The sequence below is a fragment of the Chanodichthys erythropterus genome, chromosome 23, assembly GCF_024489055.1.
Source record: "Chanodichthys erythropterus isolate Z2021 chromosome 23, ASM2448905v1, whole genome shotgun sequence".
NCBI classification, from domain to species: domain Eukaryota; kingdom Metazoa; phylum Chordata; class Actinopteri; order Cypriniformes; family Xenocyprididae; genus Chanodichthys; species Chanodichthys erythropterus.
The window spans coordinates 14,002,501-14,024,603 of record NC_090243.1 but is presented as its reverse complement, the minus strand read 5'-3'; the positions used below and the strand labels follow the sequence as shown (position 1 = coordinate 14,024,603).

Genomic DNA, 22,103 nt, shown 5'->3' with positions numbered 1-22,103 from the left:
ACGCTGGTCTGGGGAGATATTCGTGAGACTTTGATGGCATGTGCCTGGAATCGTAAGATAATTACGTTTGAGAGAATGTCTGAGCATGTGTGTTAGTGTGTGTAGCTCACCAACACGCTCTCGTCTAATGATGAAATACCTGCTCACTCCCAGGAAGTCAATAGAGCTGGTGTGCATGTGAGCCGGTATTTATCTTCTATGTTCATTTTAGTGTTTGTATTTTTTGATATACACATGAATACAGAATTAAGGTGAACAAGATACATATACATAAAGATACATACAGCATATTCTATGCAAGACTTAAATGCAGGTGTTCCGTTTTCATAATGTGCATGTGTGGTAACAGTAGAGCTTGATTTGGATGTTTTATATATTTATATGTTAATCTAGTTTAGTTCTTACCAGCTGCGATCGCAACAAGTTAGTATTTATGTCTGTCACGCAAACAGTGAAATCTAAAGAGAGTTTAAAAAATGTATCATGACTGTGATTTTATTTTTATTAAAATAAAAATGAAAATTCTGTCTTCATTAAAAAAAAAAGAAAGAAAAAAAGAAGATATTTTGAAGAAATATCTTGAGGGTGAGTAAATGATGACAGAATTTTAATTTTTGGGTGAACTATTGCTTTAAATAAATTGAATTTATCTCCAAATTACATTTTATTCTTTTACTTTAAGGTAGAAACAGGCTTTTTTTAACGAGCAAGTTTATTATTTATTTAGCATAGAAATTAATATGTGTCAAGCTTTGAAACGGAAAAAACTTGCAAATAGTAGAAGAGAAACTATTTCTCAGTCTGCTTGTCTGGAGTTATTTCACATTAAATAACAAATCTAAATTTGACATTTATCATAATGGATTTCTGTGACATTTGAATGTGAATTTTATTATTTAAATTGATTTAAATTAAAAGTTAAAAGGTTGGTGTTAATAAATGATAAACAAAACCAAAATTCTGATAATTGGCCGCTTAGGTCTATTAAGTGTTGTAAATAATGACTTTCAAATTTAATATGATAATATAATGGTATATGCCTAATTAATAATTTAATACTCAAAAATTGCAAAAACTTTCTTTCTACAGGGATCAGTATTGATAATGATACAAAAAGTTTTGAAACATTACTATTTTTAATGTTTTTGAACAAAGTCTCTTAAACTCATTAAGGCTGCATTTATTTCATAATAAATTACGGAAAAAACAATATTGTGAAATATTATTACAATTTAAAATTATGTTTTTCTAATTTAATATACTTTAAAATATAATTTATTTCTGTGATCAAAGCTGAATTTTCAGCATTATTACTCCAGTTTTCAGTGTCAAAGGGCAATCATTGTAATATGCTGATTTGATACTCAGTTATTATCAATGTTGAAAACAGTTGTGTAGCTTAATATATTTTTGGATACTTTTTTTCAGGATTCATTGATGAATAAAAGGTTAAAAAGAACAGCATTTATTCAAAATATAAATCTTTTCTAACAATACAAATCTTTAATCTTTAAAACATTTTATCAATTTAACACATCCGTGCTAAATAAAAGTATTAATTCCTTTCAAAAAAAAAAGAAAGAAAAAAAATGACTGTCCCCGAACTTTTCAACGGTAAGGTATATAGTTACAAAAGATATCTATTTTAAATAAATGCTGATATTTTTTTAACTTTTTATTCATCAAAGAATCCCAAAAAAAGTATCACAGGTTATAAAATAATGTTAAGCAGCACAACTGTTTCCAACATTGATAATAAATCAGCATATTAGAATGATTGCTAAAGGATCATGTGACACTGAAGACTGGAGTAATAATGCTGAAAATTCAGCTTTGCATCACAGAAATAAATTATATTTTAAAGTATATTAAAATAGAAAGCCATCATTTTAAATTTTAATAATATTTCACAATATTACTGTTTGTTCTGTATTATTATGAAATAAATGCAGCCTTAATGAGCATAAGAGACTTCATTCAAGCATTTTCACTATTCGCAGGCCTTCTGAGTGCGTCAGTTTAAGATCATATATGTGGGCAAATTCAACTTGAGTTTTTTTGCGGTTGTAGTGCTGAACACAGCTGTCGATTTCTCAACAAGGCCAAACGAAAGGTTAAAAAGCAGAAAAACCGAAGAAAGCTAAACAGATGGGTCCAGTGCCAGGAAAGAGCCCATCCAAATCTGGAAACAACACTAGGTTCTTCTTTTTCTACAGCTGATTGGTCAGTGAGCGTCCTATGTAAGGGCAGGTGAAAAGATGAGGGTTGAGGGTGATGGAGGAGACGCACCTCACAGCCTTTCTCTCCATTTCTTTTCCAGTGTTTTTTCTCAGTCTTCTTCGTCGCAGTAGAGAGGAGCGCAGCATGAGTCTGGACCCGAGGGTTCAAGGCCAGGATACTCTGAATAGATGGAGAGAGAGAAATAGTCAAGGTACGCTAAGGTAGTTTCATATTATGCATAACTTGCGATACACAACGGCTTTTGCTTGTGTGTGTGTGTGTGTGTGTGTGTGTGAGAGAGAGTCTGAGCACTCCCACTCACATTCTTGTACTTGAACAAATGTAAGTCTCGGCAAGGACATTTCCAGCGCTCTGGGAAAATAGCACGCTTAAAGTTTCACAGCTGAACAATTAAGGGAGTTCTGAGGACAAATCAAAAGGCATGCCAACAGGCTGTCTTTAAAAAATCAAGAGTGTTTTAGCAGATGCTTGTCATTCCTAAACTAACATGCCGCAGCATCGCTTCACACTGGAGAGATACAGACAGCTGACCTTCAAACTCATTCACTTTCAAATACGCAATTCTTCTGCAAAAACACAAACAACCATTCAGACAATGTCAGCTTCCCACACAGCCATGTATATGAAAGGATTTTAAAAAATCTTAAAAGGGTAGTGGTGTTTGGTAAGGCAGAATCTAGGGCTGTTACGATTCCTCGATTAAATTTGAGTACTCCATTTTAAAAAAAGAATCTTCAATTGCATTATGCGTGTCAAATACATGTCAAATAACAGCCGAAATACCGGAAATGGCTCATTCTACAAACGAGAATCTATAAACCGCATTAGACCGTTTTGTAAGGCTACACGATATATTAAAACCATTTAAAAACCATACTATAGCATATTGCTATTGTGAATTCACAAAGGCTGCGATTCAATTAAATAAATATATGCCCTGCAGGCAGTGTTGGGGGTAACACATTACAAGTAATCAGATTACTTTTTTCAAGCAACTAGTAAAATAACGCATTACTTTTAAATTTACAAAAAAAATATCTGAGTTACTTTTTCAAATAAGTAAAGCAAGTTACTTTGTTTTCCCATTGAATGACACCTGTCCTCATGTTGAGAGAAATCAGAAGTGCAGAGGCATTGTGTTTGCTGATGATGGTTATTGTAGTTCTAGACTAAATGTTAGCAGGCATTTACTCATCTCACTTGCACAAAAACAGATTCAGTATTCCTCAAAAAGAACAAATCTGTGAAACACAAACTATTATGCAAACCTGCAATAATTAAGCAAAAATTAACACAAATACACTTTATGTATTTAAAGGATTAGTGCACTTTTAAATAAACTTTTCCTGATAATTTACTCACCCCCATGTCATCCAAGACGTTAATTTCTTTCGTTTGTCAGTCGAAAAGAAATTAAGGTTTTTGAGGAAAACATTCCAGGATTTTTCTCCATATAGTGGATTTCAACGGCTACCAACAGGTTGAAGGTCCAAATTGCAGTTTCAGTGCAGCTTCAAAGGGCTTTAAACGATACCAGACGAGGAATAAGGGTCTTATCTATCGAAACGATCGAAAAAAAATTACAACCGTTTATGCTTTATAAACAAAGTATCACCTTGAACGTACTTTCCGCTTCCGCATTCTTCAAAGCGCTTACGCTGAATGTTCTACGCCTTCCCTATTCTACTTACGAAAAAAAAAAAAAAAAACTAGCGCCGCATTCGTTCCGTAAGTAGAATAGGGAAGGCGTAGAACATTCAGCGTAAAGGTGCGTTCCATTCGACCGCAAGTGGACTGCGAAGTGGACTTCACAGGGTATTTCGCCATCTTAAGTGAGATTCCATTCCGAAGGGAGCGAACATGTTCAGTTCGAAGGGCACTGCGAACGGGATAGGGAATAAGGGAACATCACTACACAGGCAGTAGAGAGGTAAAATCACCCAACTGTCATCGCGCACCGCGTCACCATTCAGAACTACGATGGAGCAGAGCCGTTGAAAGAGTTTTAAACGGCTCTCCGATGGAGGAATTTACATAAGTTTTGAGTATTCATACATTTTGTTATTAGCCTTTTACGAACGAAAGTATGAATGGTTATAGCGATGAGTGTATTTGCATATTTTATTGTATGAATAGGCATGACAAAGTAAAAGTGTTGAAAAGCAGCTGGGGCTCTGTCATTTTTTATTTTACTTTATTTACCTCAGAAGTGTTTGCTATGCGGCTGCGCGTGGAAAAGAAAGTGCCCGAGATGAGACCCAGACGGTGGATTAAGAATACATACAGTTAACCAAAATGAGAATTTATTTTCATATGGCATGAGAGGCTACAGCATTATTAAATCTGTTAAGAGTTCATTTTAAATTTGAAAGTAAATTATAATATCTATTTATTTGTTATATCATAATCTGCGCGACACCGTCGTTGACTTTCTTTGATGACGTTTGTAGTGCGTTCCAAATGAGTGATTATTGTCAGCGAAGTCCACTTCAACGGATATACCGTGCTCATGGAGTAGGAAGCAGTGAACACTTATGGGACCCTGTCGAATGGAAAGCAGCTCAAGTGTTTTGAAGAATGCGGAAACGGAAAGTACGTTCAAGGCGATATTTTGTGTTTATAAAGCATAAACGGCTGTATTTTTTTCGAAAATGGCCGATCGTTTCGCTAGATAAGACCTTATTCCTCGTCTGGTATCATTCAAAGCTGAATCAAACTGCAATTTGGACCTTCAACCTGAACCTATATGAAGAATAATACTGGAATGTTCTCCTCAAAAACCATATTTCTTTTCGACTGATGAAAGAAAGATATGAACATCTTGGATGACATGGGGGTGAGTAAATTATCAGGAAAAGTTTATTTAAAATTGGACTAATCCTTTAATCTCACTTTATTAACCAATGTTTTTGCTGCTGACCTTCGATAATCCAGTTTACGAATAAGCAAAAATAACTTTAGATAAACATCATTTTTTTATTTTATTTTTCCTTTTTTTTATTGCTGAAGCAAGAGTGTTGAACTTTCTTCTCTTGCATCCTATTCTTCTGCAATCAAGGGCTGCGTCCGAAAACCTAGGTAGCTGTCTTGCTGCCTCGCTATCTTAAAAGAGAATGACTTGTACGGCAGCATTTGTGCATGAAGGTACCTCACGAAATTGATTTCGGACAGACTTCTGAGGCAGCGTAACAGTAAATGATCTACAGCAATATAGCGCGAGCTTTGGTGAGAACTAAACAAATATTTAATTACTACAGTAGTAATTTCTCTTTAGAAATGATATCAAAATTGAAATATGTTGATCAAAATCGTACATTTATACACAAACTGAGCAGCAAACGCAACCTTCGGACGCCATCTTTATTTTTCTAGCTCAACTGTCACAGAATGGAAAGCACAGGATTGTGGGATATCAAAGGCAGCTAAGGATACATCTATGCTTCCTTCAAAAATCGATCTGAAGAAGGTATCTCATGAGAGAGGAAGTGAAGCTAACATTGGATTCGGACGTGCCTTGATGCCTTGTTACCTTGAAATGTGTCCTCGGAAGGCAGCATTTTTCAGTTTTCGGACGCAGCCAAGAAGAACAGCACAGCTGAAAGGTCTCTATGAGCTGCGCCCTCTACTGTACAGGAGTGAATTTGCATTTCCTTCAGCCTGAGGCTTATTCATTTCAATTTTGGTGTGAAGGGCCTTAACATTTGCCAAAACTAGAACTCTATTTTATTATTAAAAAAACAAACAAGCAAGCTAAGCCCAGCCCCAAAAAGTAATGCAAAAGTAACATAATGCATTACTTTCCATAAAAAGTAATAATGTGATGCAATTAGTTACTTTTTTATTGAGTAACGCAATATTGCAATGCATTATTTTTAAAAGTAACTTTCCCCAACACTGCCTGCAGGTTTAATATATGAACACAATAAAAAACATTTAGAATATAACATATTATCCACCATACAGCAATGTTATTGGAACTACCCACAACACCCTAGCAACCACATTGCAGGAATTTCTTGCCATGTACAGAAATATCCATTCAATAACTTTAACAAATGCCATTACAAAATTGTGTGTGGCACATGAGAAAATAAGACAGACAATAATGTAAATATGAGTTTTTTCTTTTTTTTCTCTTTCCTGTAGATCACAGGTGTAGTTCAGCCTCTCAGAGTACCTGAGGCCACTTCCCTTTAATCAAACCTGAGTGTCTCTCTGTGCCCCTCTCCAGCGCCATGCCGTTATCGACCCCTCCCCTTTCATCCTGACAACAAACACACAGGCTCACACCTCTCCATTACAATCAGGAGTGACCCACTCAGTGCCAGAGACCAAGTGCTCCTGCAGGCTAGCAGCCAAACCAATCCGTAATCATGTCCCATCTCGTTGCAACATTCATTCAGATGCCTGTATGAAAACATAGCCTTTGTGTTTTTTGATTGGAGGAGCCGAGTTTGAAGCTTTTGTAAAATAAATGAAATATGTGAATGTACAACGATTGAATTTCATTATTAATGCACCAAGTTGCTAGGCAATCATAAACATCCCACAGTTCAGCAAATGAAATAATAAAATAATTTGAAAAACTGAATTTGAATAGATAGATAAAGCACATTGTATTCAAATATTAAAAAAATGAAAATATTCACAGAGACAAGAGCCGTCGCTATTTTCATTCTTAAACACTTGCAGTCTGTATAATTCATAAACACAACTTCATTCTTTATAAATCTCTCCAACAGTGTAGCATTAGCCGTTAGCCACAGAGCACAGCCTCAAACTCATTCAGAATCAAATGTAAACAATATAACAGTATACAATACTCACATAATCCAACGCATGCATGCCGCATGCATGACGAAAACTTTGTAAAGATCCATTTGAGGGTTATATTAGCTGTGTAAATTTTGTTTATGCATTGTTCAAGGCAAGTGCGAGCTCCGTGGGTGTGGAGCAGGAGAATTAAAGGGCCAGTAGCCCTGAATCTGCTAATTTATAATGATGCCCCAAAATAGGCAGTTCAAAAAATGAATTAAAAAAAACTGAAACTTCACAGACACATTCAGGGGACCTTTAATGTTTTTGAAAGAAGACTTGTTTACCATGGCTGCATTTATTTGAACAAAAATACAGTAAAAAATTAAAAATCATATTTTGCATAATATTACAATTTAAAACTGTTTTCCATTTTAGTATTTGTTATGTAATTTATTTCTGTGATGCAAAGCTGAATTTTCAGCACCATTACTCCAGTCTTCAGTGTCACATGATCCTTCAGAAATCATTCTAATATGCTGATTTGCAGCTCAAGAAACATTTATTATTATTATCAATATTGAAAACATGCTGCTTAATATTTTTGTGGGAACTGATTTATTATATATATATATATATATATATATATATATATATATATATATATATATATATATAAATTAGAGCTGCATGATTAATTGTAAAAAGATTGCGATCTCGATTCAAACACCCACGCGATCTTATTTTATTAAAGACCGTGTTTCACCGGTGTCTATTAAATCTTTGACAAAATCATACTGAAACATTCAAATCTGTGTTCTTTTTGCTGTGCTGAGCCAGAGGGAGCAGTTTTGAACCACACAGTTATATTTTTGTGTTACAAATATTCAAATGATCACAAAAGTACTGAAATAGAAGTTTAAAGTTAGGATATAAACGCATGTGTACGATAGCGATCAAAATCACGCAAACCACATTTGAAACTAACATGGTGCTCCAAATAACGGTTGTATCAATTACATCGTAGGCCACTAGATGGCGAAAAGTGACTGAAAATGTATTTGTCATTGAATCATTCATTCAAAAGATTCGTTCAAAAACACTGATTCATCCAGTAATGAAACAAGTATTTATTAATGAGTCATTCATTCAAAACTGATTTTTTTTAATAATCCATTCAAATTAATTGAACATTTTTCCAGCAATTAACCCTTAAATGCATACCTCGGGTCTTTAGTGACCTGGGACATCATTCACTACCCTCCTCCTCGTTCATTTTTTAAAGTTAGACATCAACCTTCTTGGTATTCCTCAATCAATTCATTATAAAGAATATAACAAGAAAAAAGTCATAAAATAAAAGAATGCCTATTTTTGTATTCATTTTTTGTAACAATTGTATAGGGTCGCAAACGACCCGAGGTGTGTATGAGTGTACGTATATTTTTTCTGCACAACAATAATTGAATCTTAGATGACGGAATAAGTGCAATTCACCTTTATTCCACAAGGTGGCAATGTCTGATACACAATGCTGAAGTGACGACTCACTCAGACAGAAAACTAAATAATAAGAAAAACATGAAATGGCTCAGCAATTTACTGCAGAGCAAGTACTGAACGCAATGAAATATGACTGTAACTGTTACAGGATGAATCTGGTGAAGCTGTTAGCGATCGAAATATTGATTTTGAAGATGTTGAAAATTATATAGTTTTGAGAATACGTTTGAGATCGCGAATGGGCTCATATTCATGACCTCAAACATAAAACTAGCCCATTATTTGCTGAATTTACTGGGAAATGAGCTCTGACGAGGACAGTGATGATGGCATAAAACATCTGCTCAAACGGAGCCCTTTCAAGCTCCAAAAGGTAACAAAATATGATTTATTTTATTCTTCTGTAATTGTTACTCTAATATCAGAGGAGTTTTATATTATCGCGACAGGCAGAGATCCTTTCGTGTTAGATATTGATCCAGGTCGATAAAGACCCGAATATGTAGGAATGATTGGCGAAACAGTCATGCATTTAAGGGTTAAAGGGGCTCTATGTAGGAATGACACCCAGTGGTCGAAATAGGTACTGCAGTCCAAATTAAAAATATTGTTTGCCCCACCCCCTCGTTCAAAGACGCGGGTGGCCAGCTTGACACACGACAAGAGGGAGCGCAATTGACAATAAAAGCTGAGGAGACTTACACACTGTAAGCTGATGAGTTGATTCATCTGTTTTAATATGCTGTCGTTCATAGAGATTTTAAGATGGATGTAGAGGCTTTTAGGTCAGGTAGAATCTGCGATTCTCTGACCCAGTTTGTTTGCTGGTTTCGATGGCTGCAATACGTGGTGTTTTCTGCCAATTGGCAACCTGTGATGTCGAAATACTATTGGATAAACTGGCAACACACGGTTTCGCACAAACCAAAACAAAGACAGACATTCCGACACGGAACACACATTTCAATGTAGAATGTTTGGCTGTAGCATTGTTTTTCAGAGAAACAAGTAGGTGAACTTAGCATGTTTCCTAAATATCTGCAAACATATTGGGGTATTTTATGCTTTATTAAAGTAAAAATCTTACATATAGCCCCTTTAATATTTCATCAAAACCTCCAGTAAATTATGTTATTTTGTTTAGTTGTATTCAGAATCGTGGGACAATTGTGATCTCTACTTGAAACCAAAAAATCGTGATTCTAATTTTATCCAGAATCGTGCAGCTCTAATATATAAAGAACCATGTGTCTATAACATATACGAAGAAAATTAATTTAAACGGTGTTGGCTTAGCATATAATGTGTATTTACTAAGTGCTTCTATTCCTTTTATTGTTTTAAGACTCTTTTGATGATGCATACATATTTCCCAGCTTAATAGCTCTGAAAGCATCACAAAGCATCCTTCTTTTTTTTAAGTTCCTCAGTCACTTTGAGATATTTTTCTTTCTTTTTTTTTCAACCTTTCCCAACAACATCGGCGACCAACCTCAATTAGTGTCCCGCAGGCAATGTGACAACACATGAAGCTTCGTCTTTTAATATTTTCACAGTAGGCTAGATGAAAGTCTATTTCATACAGAGGTATGAGATGTTAAAAGGGCTCGCAGACGTTCGGGAACCTGCCTCTCTCCCGCGGCGCTCAACTCGACTGCCTCTACAAACGTCCCGCTCTTCCTAAAGCCAGACATCAGCCTATTAATATTTTAATTTCACACCTAATAAAATGTAGTTAAAGCACAGTGTGAGATACAGGCCGAAACAATAAAAATCCACCTCTTCGGGTTTTATTGTGTGTTACGGACAACATTACTTATCCATTTTCATATATAGTGTAGAAGGAAACCTAATATGTTCTTTGGGGCCAAGCCTGTAGGTAAACCGGGAGCTAATAACAATGTCGTTCGTCGGAAAAGAAATCCTAAAGGGATTTGACTGTAATCAGTGCAAAAACAACTAACCTTCACATTTCTAACTATTTCAGTTTGTCCTCCATGTTCCTTCTGTGGCGCAGTCGCCAAGTTTTTAAACAGGACTAAATAGGCCTGCGATAGAAACATGCCATTTGTTTGAGGTCGTATGAAGGATTAGAAATGTTCAAACACAATTAGCATCTGCTGCCCAATGGGAGGACAGGACACAGGAAAGTCTTTACTTTATTAATTAAGAAACGTTCTCCGCACAAAACAACTCCAGTGATCAGATCAACCAGAGGCGGTCAGTAAACAAACAGCTATTAGAAGAGATTAAACAGTGACGTTAGAAAAGTACATTTAAGAACATTTGCATAATAGATAAATGTAATTAATTATGTCAATGCTATTCCCTGGAACAATTTACAGAAGCTTTAAAACTTATTCATTGCCAAAATTTACTTTTTAGCCATTCATTAGTAAAATAAAATGAGACAAAAAAAAATGATCAAATAAGACATAAATAATAAAATCAAAGACAAATAAAACTAAATTAAATTAAAAATGAGACAAACAAACAAGACAAAACAAAAAAAAAAATTAGACAAAATAAAATGAGAAAAAAGACAAAATAAAATAATACACAATTAAAAAGACATAAAATAAGACAAAATAAAATATTAAAGAAGATTAAATTATACAAAAAGACGACAAAATAAAATAAATAAAACAAATAAAATGAAATGTCCTTTTGTCTCATTTTATTTTATTTTATCTTCTTTAATGACTTATTTTATTGACTTTATTTTATTGTCTTATTTTATGTCTTGTCTTTTTTGTCTCAGGACAAAATAAAATGTGACAATAAAATAAAACAACATAAAATAAACAAACAAGACAAAATAAAATTAAATAAAATAAGCAGTTGTGAAAATAAAATAAATGCCTAGTTCTCTAGATGATACAGGCTGATGGGTCCTTAACACAAGCTGATGATATTTACAGCTTTAACTACTTGGCGCAAGCTGATTGGTTCATGTCACATCTGCAGCCAATGAGCTTACTGCTCTCAACATTTAAATGGCTGGTTATCATTTTCTTTATCAGTTGCAGTGTGCTTTCAGTGTTCATCTAAAACCCTTCTCCTTCCCCAGCTCCACCTGTATAGATCTGCTATGGGTAATTGATATATGCTATTTGTGCAGCAGCAGTATGTCTTATATACTCACAGCAGCGTATCGGTGTATGTATTGGCTGTAGAACATTCCTGTACTTGCTCTACTGCAGCAGCAGCAGCAATAATCTACAACACATCAATAATCAACAGCAGCAGCGTAGCAGATTCATTCATTGCCATGCTAAAATTTTCCAACAGTTGTCATGATAGAAATAACACTGACTGTTTCTCAATTCCAAGAACGCAAAGAACTGACTTGCTCAACTGACTGTTCCAGCATCTTATAAGTAGTGGCTAATTCAAAATTAATGCAACATAACATCACAAACAAATGTCACAACCTATTAAAACATTTCTTACATATTATTATAGACCTTATTTTCATATAATTTTATATCTCTTTATTTTACCGTGTGCATTTATTAAAATGAGTAGCCTTTGTTACATATGCTTTGTCAATGTTAAGGGTGCCCTAGAATCAAAAATTGAATTTACCTTTTCATAGTTAAATAACTAGCATGACTTCGTCATACTCATATTCTAGGCAGAATGTGAGTCTGATACTGCTCCATTGCACTTGAATTATGGGGCGTGTCTTAACCGAACCAGTAAAAAAAAAAAAAACTCTGCACTCAATTGGATAGACCTACAACCAATCAGAGCAACGCAGTAAGTGCCGTATGTTGAACTTGTACTTAAACTTTTGCCGAATCCCGTTGGAAGGGCGGCAAACACATCTTTCCCATCGACAAATGCCTTGATTGCGGTTCTTTGTTCGTCTTTTAAAATTAATGTGCTGTCGATTTCTTTTATTACAGACGTGATAGCAGAATCTAAACATCTTACTTCTCCAGCTGCAGTCATCGTTGGTGAAAACCAATTCAACCCAAGCGCTCTTTGATGACGTGGGTGGTTACGTAACCGCAGATAGCCTGTTCATCATCGATTAAAGCCCGCCCTGGCAATTTGATTGGCTCGGCCTTCTGGAAGCCAAGCATAATTACTCCACAATGGATCGAGTTCAGACCGAACTTCCCGTCCAAAAAATGTTGTGGGCGGGGTTCGGGCTGGCACCCAGGCTCTTGAATAACAAGAATTCAGTACATGGAAAAGACATACATTGAGTTTCAAACTCCATTGCTTCTTCCTCCTTATGTAAATCTCATTTGTTTAAAAGACCTCCAAAAAACAGGCGAATCTCAACATAACACCGACTGTCATGTAACAGTTGGGATCATTATTATGTATGACCCCAATATTTGCATATGCCAGCCCATGTTCAAGGCATTACACAAGGGCAGCCAGTATTAGTGTCTGGATCTGTGCACAGCTGAATCATCAGACTAGATAAGCAAGCAAGAACAATAGCGAAAAATGGCAGATGGAGCAATAATAACTGACATGATCCATGATTACATGATATTTTTAGTGATATTTGTGAATTGTCTTTCTAAATGTTTCGTTAGCATGTCGCTAATGTACTGTTAAATGTGGTTAAAGTTACCATCGTTTCTTACTGTATTCACGGAGACAAGAGAGCCGTCGCTATTTTCATTTTTAAACACTTGCAGTCTGTATAATGTAGGGATGTCCCGATCACGTTTTTTTGCCCTCGAGTCCGAGTCCGAGTCATTTGATTTTGAGTATCTGCCGATACCGAGTCCCGATCCGATACTTAATAGCCTACGTAAAAAAGAATAAAGAAGAGTGAAAAACAGATCCAGGAACAGTGCTTTTCAGGTTTTTCAGGTATCTAACAGTTTTCAAATAGTAATCAAATATAAAATATCACTGCATATTATCTTTACTGTATAAAATAAATAAAGATTCATCATTATTGAAGTTACAAAAACTATTCAGTCAAGAGCAGTGAGTAATTTCTTTGTTATTTGTTGTTTGATTTAACATTAAATACAGGCAGCAGGAATAGTTGTTTTCCCTTTAAGACATGCACGATCCAGTACATATACTGTTCCACATGCGCTGTCTTTCTCGACTAATATACGTTCACTTAAGACATAACCGACTATGTTTGCTAGGATACTCGCTAGGACGGGCATGTTGACATAATTTTTGTATGAATGTGGCCGCCGAAGCGCAAGACTTGAAAGAGAATGAGTTAGTTTAAAAACAGACAGCAACGTGTGCTGTTCAGGTCTCACCTGCGCTCGCACGCTATCAACACCCGGGTGATGACGGCGTAAATGACTGGACATTAGAGCAGACTGCACTCGCAGTTAACAGTTTACAAAGAGTGACTGTTTTGTCCACGTTTTCTGATTATCGTTGTTGTAACGTTTTGTGCATCCATCGACTGAAACATACATTATCTGAACTCTGTCTGTTTTCCACGTTGCTATTTTAAACAAAACATATTAACCAATAGATGCGTCGTCATTCGAGATGGACTGCATTACAAGTGCGGTCCGTAAGTGGAGAACCGTGTGGTTCGATTTTTTTACCGAGAACCGTTGCACCCCTAATACATATATATCCAGTGGTGTAGTCTACGTGATACGCAGGTATACGCCGTATAGACACTAGGAATGTTCAAGGATTTCCGTATACCCACTTAAAAATCGAGAGGATACGTAACCATCCAATAAATCACAATACGAATTGTGGTTTGTTGTTTTTGACATGAAACAAAGTTTCATATTTCAAATTCTGCCCATTTTACACTGAAAAAAAAAACAAGACAAATACCGCTTTGGCGCTCTTTGATGTGTCATGACCGCTGTATCGCCTCATCAGTTCAAGAGAAGCGGCAGCATGAAGCGCACATGAACTGATTCTCTCCTCCGTTTTCATACTAGTTACAGCGCGAAATAAACATGAACGAACTTCTAGAAGGTATGTTAAAAGATACAGAACAACTTAATAAAATCCATATCATGTCTTGTGTATTAGCGTAATCAGGTGAAAACTGCGGAAAGACGCTTGTAAACAATGTCACGTAACGTCAGATTTAGGCTAATGTTACCTCAGAAGAGATTTCAATATTCAGTGAATATACTCGTGACCAAAAAATTAACTCTAGAGAGGAGCATTTAGCTAAATATATGCCCCATATTACATATTAATTATATTTTTTAATGTCCTTTATTGATGTCCTATATAATGAATGTTTGAATAAATCCGTCAAGTTGACAGCCATTTAAATGTTTATATTTCAAAAAATAAATTTCAAAAAAATAATTTTAAAGTTAGTAGGCCTATTATAACTTTAATATTACAAAAATGTCCTTGTGTAGTTTAAGTTTGTATACAAATCAGTTAATTTTACCTTCAATATGAATGTAGTACCAACTATATATTTTACAGCATTAGTTGAGAGATTTTTTTTTTTTTTCTTGTGAAAATTTGCCATGAACTGTACCTGATATACAGTATATCCAAAATAACTGACACTAAATTGGCTGGAATATGGCTGGATTAAAATGAACCCAAAATATGTAACCCAGAATTTTGTAAAAATAGTTGCAACTTGAACTCTTAATTGTGCATTGAAACTTGCCAGCTGATAATGCTCCAGGGACCATATTCATAACATCTAAGGCTATCTTAACTGGCTGAGTTAGATGGTGATTGACATTAAACAGTAGAAAATCAGTCCAACGAAGCTTGGGCACACCAGATAACACGTCAGCAGCGTCACTGCGGAGTTGTGAACGCGGATTGACAACAGACCCGGAAGAGAAGACAATGCTAAATAAAGTCGTAGTTTTTGTTATTTTTGGACCAAAATGTATTTTCGATGCTTCAAGAAATTCTAACTAATCCACTGATGTCACATGGACTACTTTGATGATGTTTTTATTACCTTTCTGGACATGGACAGTATATCGTACGAGCGATGGGAATTTCACAGTATACTCACTACAAAAAACTAGACTACACCACTGTATATATCAGAGTCCTGATCGGGAGGTAATGTCCGATTCCGATCGAGTCTGAAACCACATGATCGGGCCCGATTTCCGATCACGTGATCGGATCTGGACATCCCTAGTATAATGCACAAACACAACTTCATTCTTTATAAATCTCTCCAACAGTGTGTAATGTTAGCCACGGAGCACTATCAAACTCATTCAGAATCAAATGTAAATGTCCAAATAAATACTATACTTACATGATCCGATCCACGCATGCAGCATGCATGACGAACATCTTGTAAAGATCCATTTGAGGGTTATATTAGCTGTGTGAAATTTGTTTATGCGCTGTATAACTGCACTTATAGTCGAGAGCTCGGGGGGGGGGGGGGGGAGCTGAAACTTCACAGACACATTCAGGGGACACCTTAGACTTATATTACATCTTTTGAAAAGACGTTCTACGTCACCTTTAAGATTCTTTTTAATATGCCAATAAAATGCTACAGGCTTTCTTCAGGTTATCGCTTTATTAAAATTAAGAAAAACAAGCAGACAAATGTTAACTTTCACGTATTTGCAGCGGGAATCTCTTAAGTGAGAATGAGAAGTTTAAAGCTAACAGGCTTCCGTACGTCGACCGCCCGCATCATCTTCTAACGGTTCATTTCTCTCAAGTCTGCATTCCATGTATCCTCGATATCAAGAACACATCCGGGTACTTTCATGCATCCTCCGTACTTGCGTTCTTGAGTACTGTAATTGAACTTTGGCGGTTGATGATATCGAACGAGAAAACAAGGACGCAAGATCACTGAAGAACGCATACTGAGAAACAGCGACTGTATTCTAAAATTAGCTTAGGAAGATTTAATTAAATATAGTAAGAAGCAATTTTGATCCTAAATCCTTGTTTCCAACTTGATATTGACCCTCTCTCCTCAAGTGGAAAATGTACAAGAGAAACAGATGTATGCTGGAACTGGGGTAAGGCAAAGACTAATGATGTCTGACAGATGTTTATTCTGTCTCTACTACAGAATGTTTAGGTCTAGAAAGAGAAGACACTACCTGTTCTCCTAGATGTTCCGTACTTGATACAACAGGCAACCACCATTCATACCAAAAGTGTTGATATTTGATATTAGGACAGAGAGAGCACCATATTTTATAGAGCAGGGGTGTCCATTCCTGGTCCTGGAGGGCCACTTTCCTGCAGAGTTTAGCTCCAACCCTAAATAAACACACCTGAACCAACTATTCAAGCTAGAAACCTCTAAACAGGTGTGTTCAGGCAAGTTGGAGCTAAACTCTGCAGGACAGTGGCCCTCCAGGACCGAGTTTGGACACCCCTGATATAGAGGGATGCAGTCTAAAAATGTTCCTCAAGGCCTGTTCCTCAAACAGCATGAACATTCTGCTTAACTTCTCATTTTTGTGTTTCACAACGACGTGAGGATTGAGGACGATTAATTTCTAGGTAAACTATACTTTTAAAGGTTTTCCATCTTTCACCAAACGTCAGAAGGACTCTGTGATGTTAAGACGCCAATGAGATGAAATATGCATTCATGCATCCCAATCAATACTTCTGTACACACTGCAGGGCAGAATTCGCATCTTAAAACATCCTTCCACAAGAGAGCAGATGCATCTTTAGGGCTCAGAAGGAAAACACCATTCAGATTTAGAGTATAAACACAAACACTGTACAAGTTAAGCACTGGGCGTTCGCTCGCACAAACATCCAGGAGGCTTGTCATTCCCCAGACAAAACGCTCGCCGCAGCGCAGCTGATAAATGCCAGAGATGCAGACAGTCTGAGTCAGGCATGGATTTTTGCAGTTATTCAGCAGTCCTTGAGGATCCGAAGCCAAACAGGGGCTAAGTGTGTTATCAAACAATATTTAAAACAAAAACCGACCACATTCCCCCGTCGTATACATGACCTTTGCTGTTGGAGAGGGCCGCAGCAGCGCGAAGATGCAAGCATGGCAGCGCTGACAGCCCTTTCCGCGCCGGGCCCATCTGCATGTCTTGGATGGTTCCGCGGGGGAGCCGCTGCGTCTGTTTTTATCACTCTCCACTGATCACGCAGCCCAAACAGATGGAAGATCAATAACCAGCGCTGCCCAGCCACATCAGGCAAACTGCAGCCCCTCGGAGAAAATCAGATAGGGAGCCTCTATGATGGACAACGGGAAATGGCAAATCAAACTCAGCTGCAAGTGCTAATTAATGTGGGGCTCAGGCCTGGGTTGTATTCTGCACCAAAGTGCATATGGAGCAAACTACTTCCTGTAATACAAATGCACTAGAGAAGCTTCTACAAAAAGCCAGAGTATAACAATTACACAATGGAAAAAGCTTTTTTCTTTTGTCTATATGTGGATAATCATTAGTGAATATACCAGCATTACTTTTACACAACCTGCATACATAACATTCAAAAAAATATATTTTTTTAAATAATTAGTAAATAAAAAAATAATTTGTATAAAATTTGCAGATCTGCAAAGTCAAAAGAGGTGAAAAAGGTGACCCGTTTACGATGTAAATCATTGTAGGGGGGTCTGGGGGAATCATCTCGAATGAGAATTTTTTTTTTTTTTTTACATGTAAACGAAATTATTGACACTAGGGCTGCATTGACACAAATTTTACAATTGGATTTGATTTGAATTCGATTTGATTACCTTCGATTCAATATTGATTAATTTGGGGCCTGTAAGGTACAGTAGCCTACATAGCAAATTTTCTCGAAAAAAATATCTCTCAAGTAATGCTGTAAACTATATAGGGAACCACAGTTGGTTCATTATATTAAAAGGTTAAAATGAATTGATTTGTAAGCTTCTTATATATAAATTACACATAAGGTAGTTTTTATAATAATGTTATAATAAATTTTTAATGGCATAATTATGTTTCTACTTGTTTTTTATATAGGCCTAAACGTTTAAATGGTGACTGTCATAAAGCAGGTTTATACATTCAATATTGAAGCACGTTAAGTACAAATACATTCAATATGCAATAGCCTATAGTGCATAGGCCCTATATGTAGCAAAATGCTTCTCTCCAAGTTCATTTTTGTAGCTGACTAATGAGTTTTTTCACATTAAATGGCTTTTCTATGGTAAATGTGACATTTTTACAAGCCGTATTATTGACACCTTTCCACGGTTAAAACCCGGGTTGATCGAATACATATGACATGATACAGATTTTGGTAAGTTGTACTGTATTCATTTCAGATGTTCATTCATGTTTATGGAAGATGCTCGGTTTACGTGCACACTGCTTGAACTGAAACACCACAGCGATCTGTCATGCAGAGCACCAAGAAAGATCAGGAAGGCTCAAGAGACGTCTATGGTTTCACTCATCTATGGGAAAGTAGTCCATTTCGATTCTTGTGAGGTTTATTATGCTTGCAATTTCACCCCGACAGGCCCATTGTTGTATGTATATGTATGTGTATATTTTTATATTATATATATATATATATATATATATATATATATATATATATATATATATATATACACACGCTATATATATATATATATATATATATACACACGCTATATATATACACTAAATATATATATAGTTTCATAGAGGTTTGGAATGACATGAGTGAGTAAAGTACAGAATTTTCATTTTTTGTGCAAATTATTACTTGAACACACTGACAGAAAGGCTAAATATTCATCTAAAATTTGGCCGGGTGCATTTCCTGTGGTGCATGTAGCCTGCTTTTTTTTTTTTTATTCTAGTGCTGGTTTCAAGGTGGTGACACATGCTTGAAACATTTATATGGCTATTAGCAGAGCAGCTGGTACTGCCCTTTTGCTGTCTAATCAATAACAGCACCATATTGTGCAATAAATTACATTCACCGTTCTCTTGCTGCACACCAGAGAACCTCCAATGACTCAGTATGCATGAGGCACTCCTGTTCTTAGTATATATGGTGCGAACATGCAGCTAACATTTAACTCTTTAACACCTTAATCCCCTTGAACAGGAAATTATTTAAAGTTAAAAAAGGTGGTGAATAACTAAACATCAGCTGGCGAGCCGCCACCCTGTTCTGTCTTTGGTTCGGATCAATAGGGGAATTTCCACATATTGATCTACCGTTAGCGAAATAAAGATCAGCAGTATCAAACACAGGCTTTGAATATAATTTGCTCTCCCATAAGATTCGGAACAGTATATGAGACACAGATACGCATAACACATCAAATTCTCATCTGTGCTGAAGTACTTCAACGGAACGAAATATTTAGTCCATTTGAAAACTTGAAAATAATCAAATATCACTGGCAGAGATAGAGACAGTGCAATGTGCATGCATAATATAACACTATGTCATATAGGAATACCATTTAGGTGTCATATGTGTAGCCACACTGTAGCACTGATATGTACTGAACTGCATATTATTTGACAGAAGTGTTTAATGCAAAAGAAATTTTAAAATAGGAGAGTTTTTACATTTGCTTCCATTGGAAACTTGGCCAATTCTAACTAGATATCTTTGTATTGAGCATTCAACCACACAAAAACATTTAAAGGTGCCCTAGAACTTATTTTTAAAAGATGTAACATAAGTCTAAGGTGTCCCCTGAATGTGTCTGTGAAGTTTCAGCTAAAAATACCCCATAGATATTTTTTAATTAATTTTTTTAGCTGCCTATTTTGGGGCATCATTAACTATGCACCGATATATAGGTTGCGGCCCCTTTAATTCTCGTGCCCCCCCTCCCCCGGAGCTCGCGCTTGCCTTTAACAGCACACAGTTTACACAGCTAATATAACCCTCAAAATGGATCTTTACAAGATGTTCGTCATGCATGCTGCTTGCATACATCGGATCATGTAAGTATAGTATTTATTTGGATGTATTACATTTGATTCTGAATGAGTTTGAGGCTATGCTGCGTGGCTAAAGCTAACATTACACATTGTTGAAGAGATTTATAAAGAATGAAGTTGTGTTTATGCATTATACAGACTGCAAGTGTTTAAAAATTAAAATAACGACGGCTCTCTTGTCTCCGTGAATACAGTAAGAAACGATGGTAACTTTAACCACATTTAACAGTACATTAGCAACATGCTAACAAAACATTTAGAAAGACAATTCACAAATATCACTAAAAATATCATGTTATCATGGATCATGTCAGTTATTATTGCTCCATCTGCCATTTTTCGCTATTGTTCTTGCTTGCTTACCTAGTCTGATGATTCAGCTGTGCACATCCAGACGCCCTGCCCTTGTCTAATGCTTTGAACATGGGCTAGCATATGTAAATATTGGGGTCATGCATATTAATGATCCCGACTGTTACGTAACAGTCTGTGTTATGTTGAGATTCGTCTGTTCTTCGGAGGTCTTTTAAACAAATGAGATTTATATAAGAAGGAGGAAACAATGGGGTTTCAAACTCAGTGTATGTCTTTTCCATGTACTGTTATTCAACTATGCCAATATATTTATTATAATAAATATATACAGTATTTTTTGATATAAGTGTATATTCATAAACACATACATGTATATATTTGAAAAAAAATTATGTATATTATATATAATATATATACATAATTTATTATATATATTTTATTTATAAATATATTTTTGTTCAATATATACATGCATGTGTGTGTATTTATATATGCATAATAAAAATACACAGTACAAAAACATATGTAAAGACAAACTTATTGTGGATGTGATTAATCACGATTAATAGCTTGACAGCAGAAAATATCATTCTTTAAATTTGAGAGGTAATGTTTTCAGAAAAATAATAATAATTTAAAATAATTTAATTAGCCAATTAATTTACTGTCGTTACAATATGTCTACAAATCATATCTATGCTAAGATTCAGCATTCATTTACTAAGCACAATATTGATATAATCACGGAAAGCCATAAAGAACTGTTATCCTTCATGTGTATCATTTCTGTCGATAAAACAAGTGAAGATTGGGTCCATCCAGTTAAATAAAGAATCTTGTGAGTGATTTAGTTGATTTAGTCTTCAGGTTATGCATGTCTACATCTGAGGAACTCTCATAACCTTGGACCTTTCAAAACAAGACATTTTAATTCATAAAAAAATGGTCATTTGGATTACAAGCCAGTAACTTCAGAGTATAGAAATGATACTGGCAATGAAAGGAAAGGCCTGTTTGACTGACTTTATCCACTGAGAACAAAACACAAAAAAAACACATACAGATCACTCAATCTTTCCCCATTGCCGAGGTAGTGAAGGCTGGAAACTTTGCTTGCTGGGAAATGTGGATGTACAGCAAGGGAAAAGTGAGACTGAACAAATTACAGATTTTGACCAAATGAATGATATAAACATAATCAAATATTTTCTCTGTATCTCACCTAAAAGGCATTGTTACAGAGATATTTCACTCTAAAATAAATATATTTAATCATTTACTTGCCCACATGTTGTTCCAACCCTGTATGATTTTGTTTCTTCTGTGCAACAATAAAGCAGAAATTTTGCATTATGTGAGCTGTTTTTTCTATACAATAAAAAATGTATGGTATCCATTCGGTCAAGCTCCATAAAGGAGCAATCATAGTCT

General features: G+C 35.7%; 1 protein-coding gene across 14 annotated transcripts in view; it reads right to left on the bottom strand.

Moving 5' to 3' along the window:
- The window catches only part of dpyda.1 (dihydropyrimidine dehydrogenase a, tandem duplicate 1), a 239,481-nt gene that overhangs the window by 207,944 nt on the left and 9,434 nt on the right, over positions 1 to 22,103 (bottom strand). For 9 of the 14 annotated variants that reach the window (XR_010893848.1, XM_067378763.1, XM_067378754.1 and 6 more), the window contains exon 2: positions 2,290 to 2,400. The exons of 1 other annotated variant lie outside the window; for it this stretch is intronic. Coding sequence is in view for 12 of the 13 variants with exons in the window: in XM_067378754.1 (XP_067234855.1) it covers positions 2,290 to 2,400 (111 nt within the window). In the remaining variant the exon portion in view is untranslated. Of the gene's footprint in view, positions 1 to 2,289; positions 3,090 to 13,096; positions 13,201 to 22,103 lie in introns of those variants that run through there. 4 more of the 14 variants (XM_067378756.1, XM_067378762.1, XM_067378761.1 and 1 more) reach the window with 3 other exon arrangements.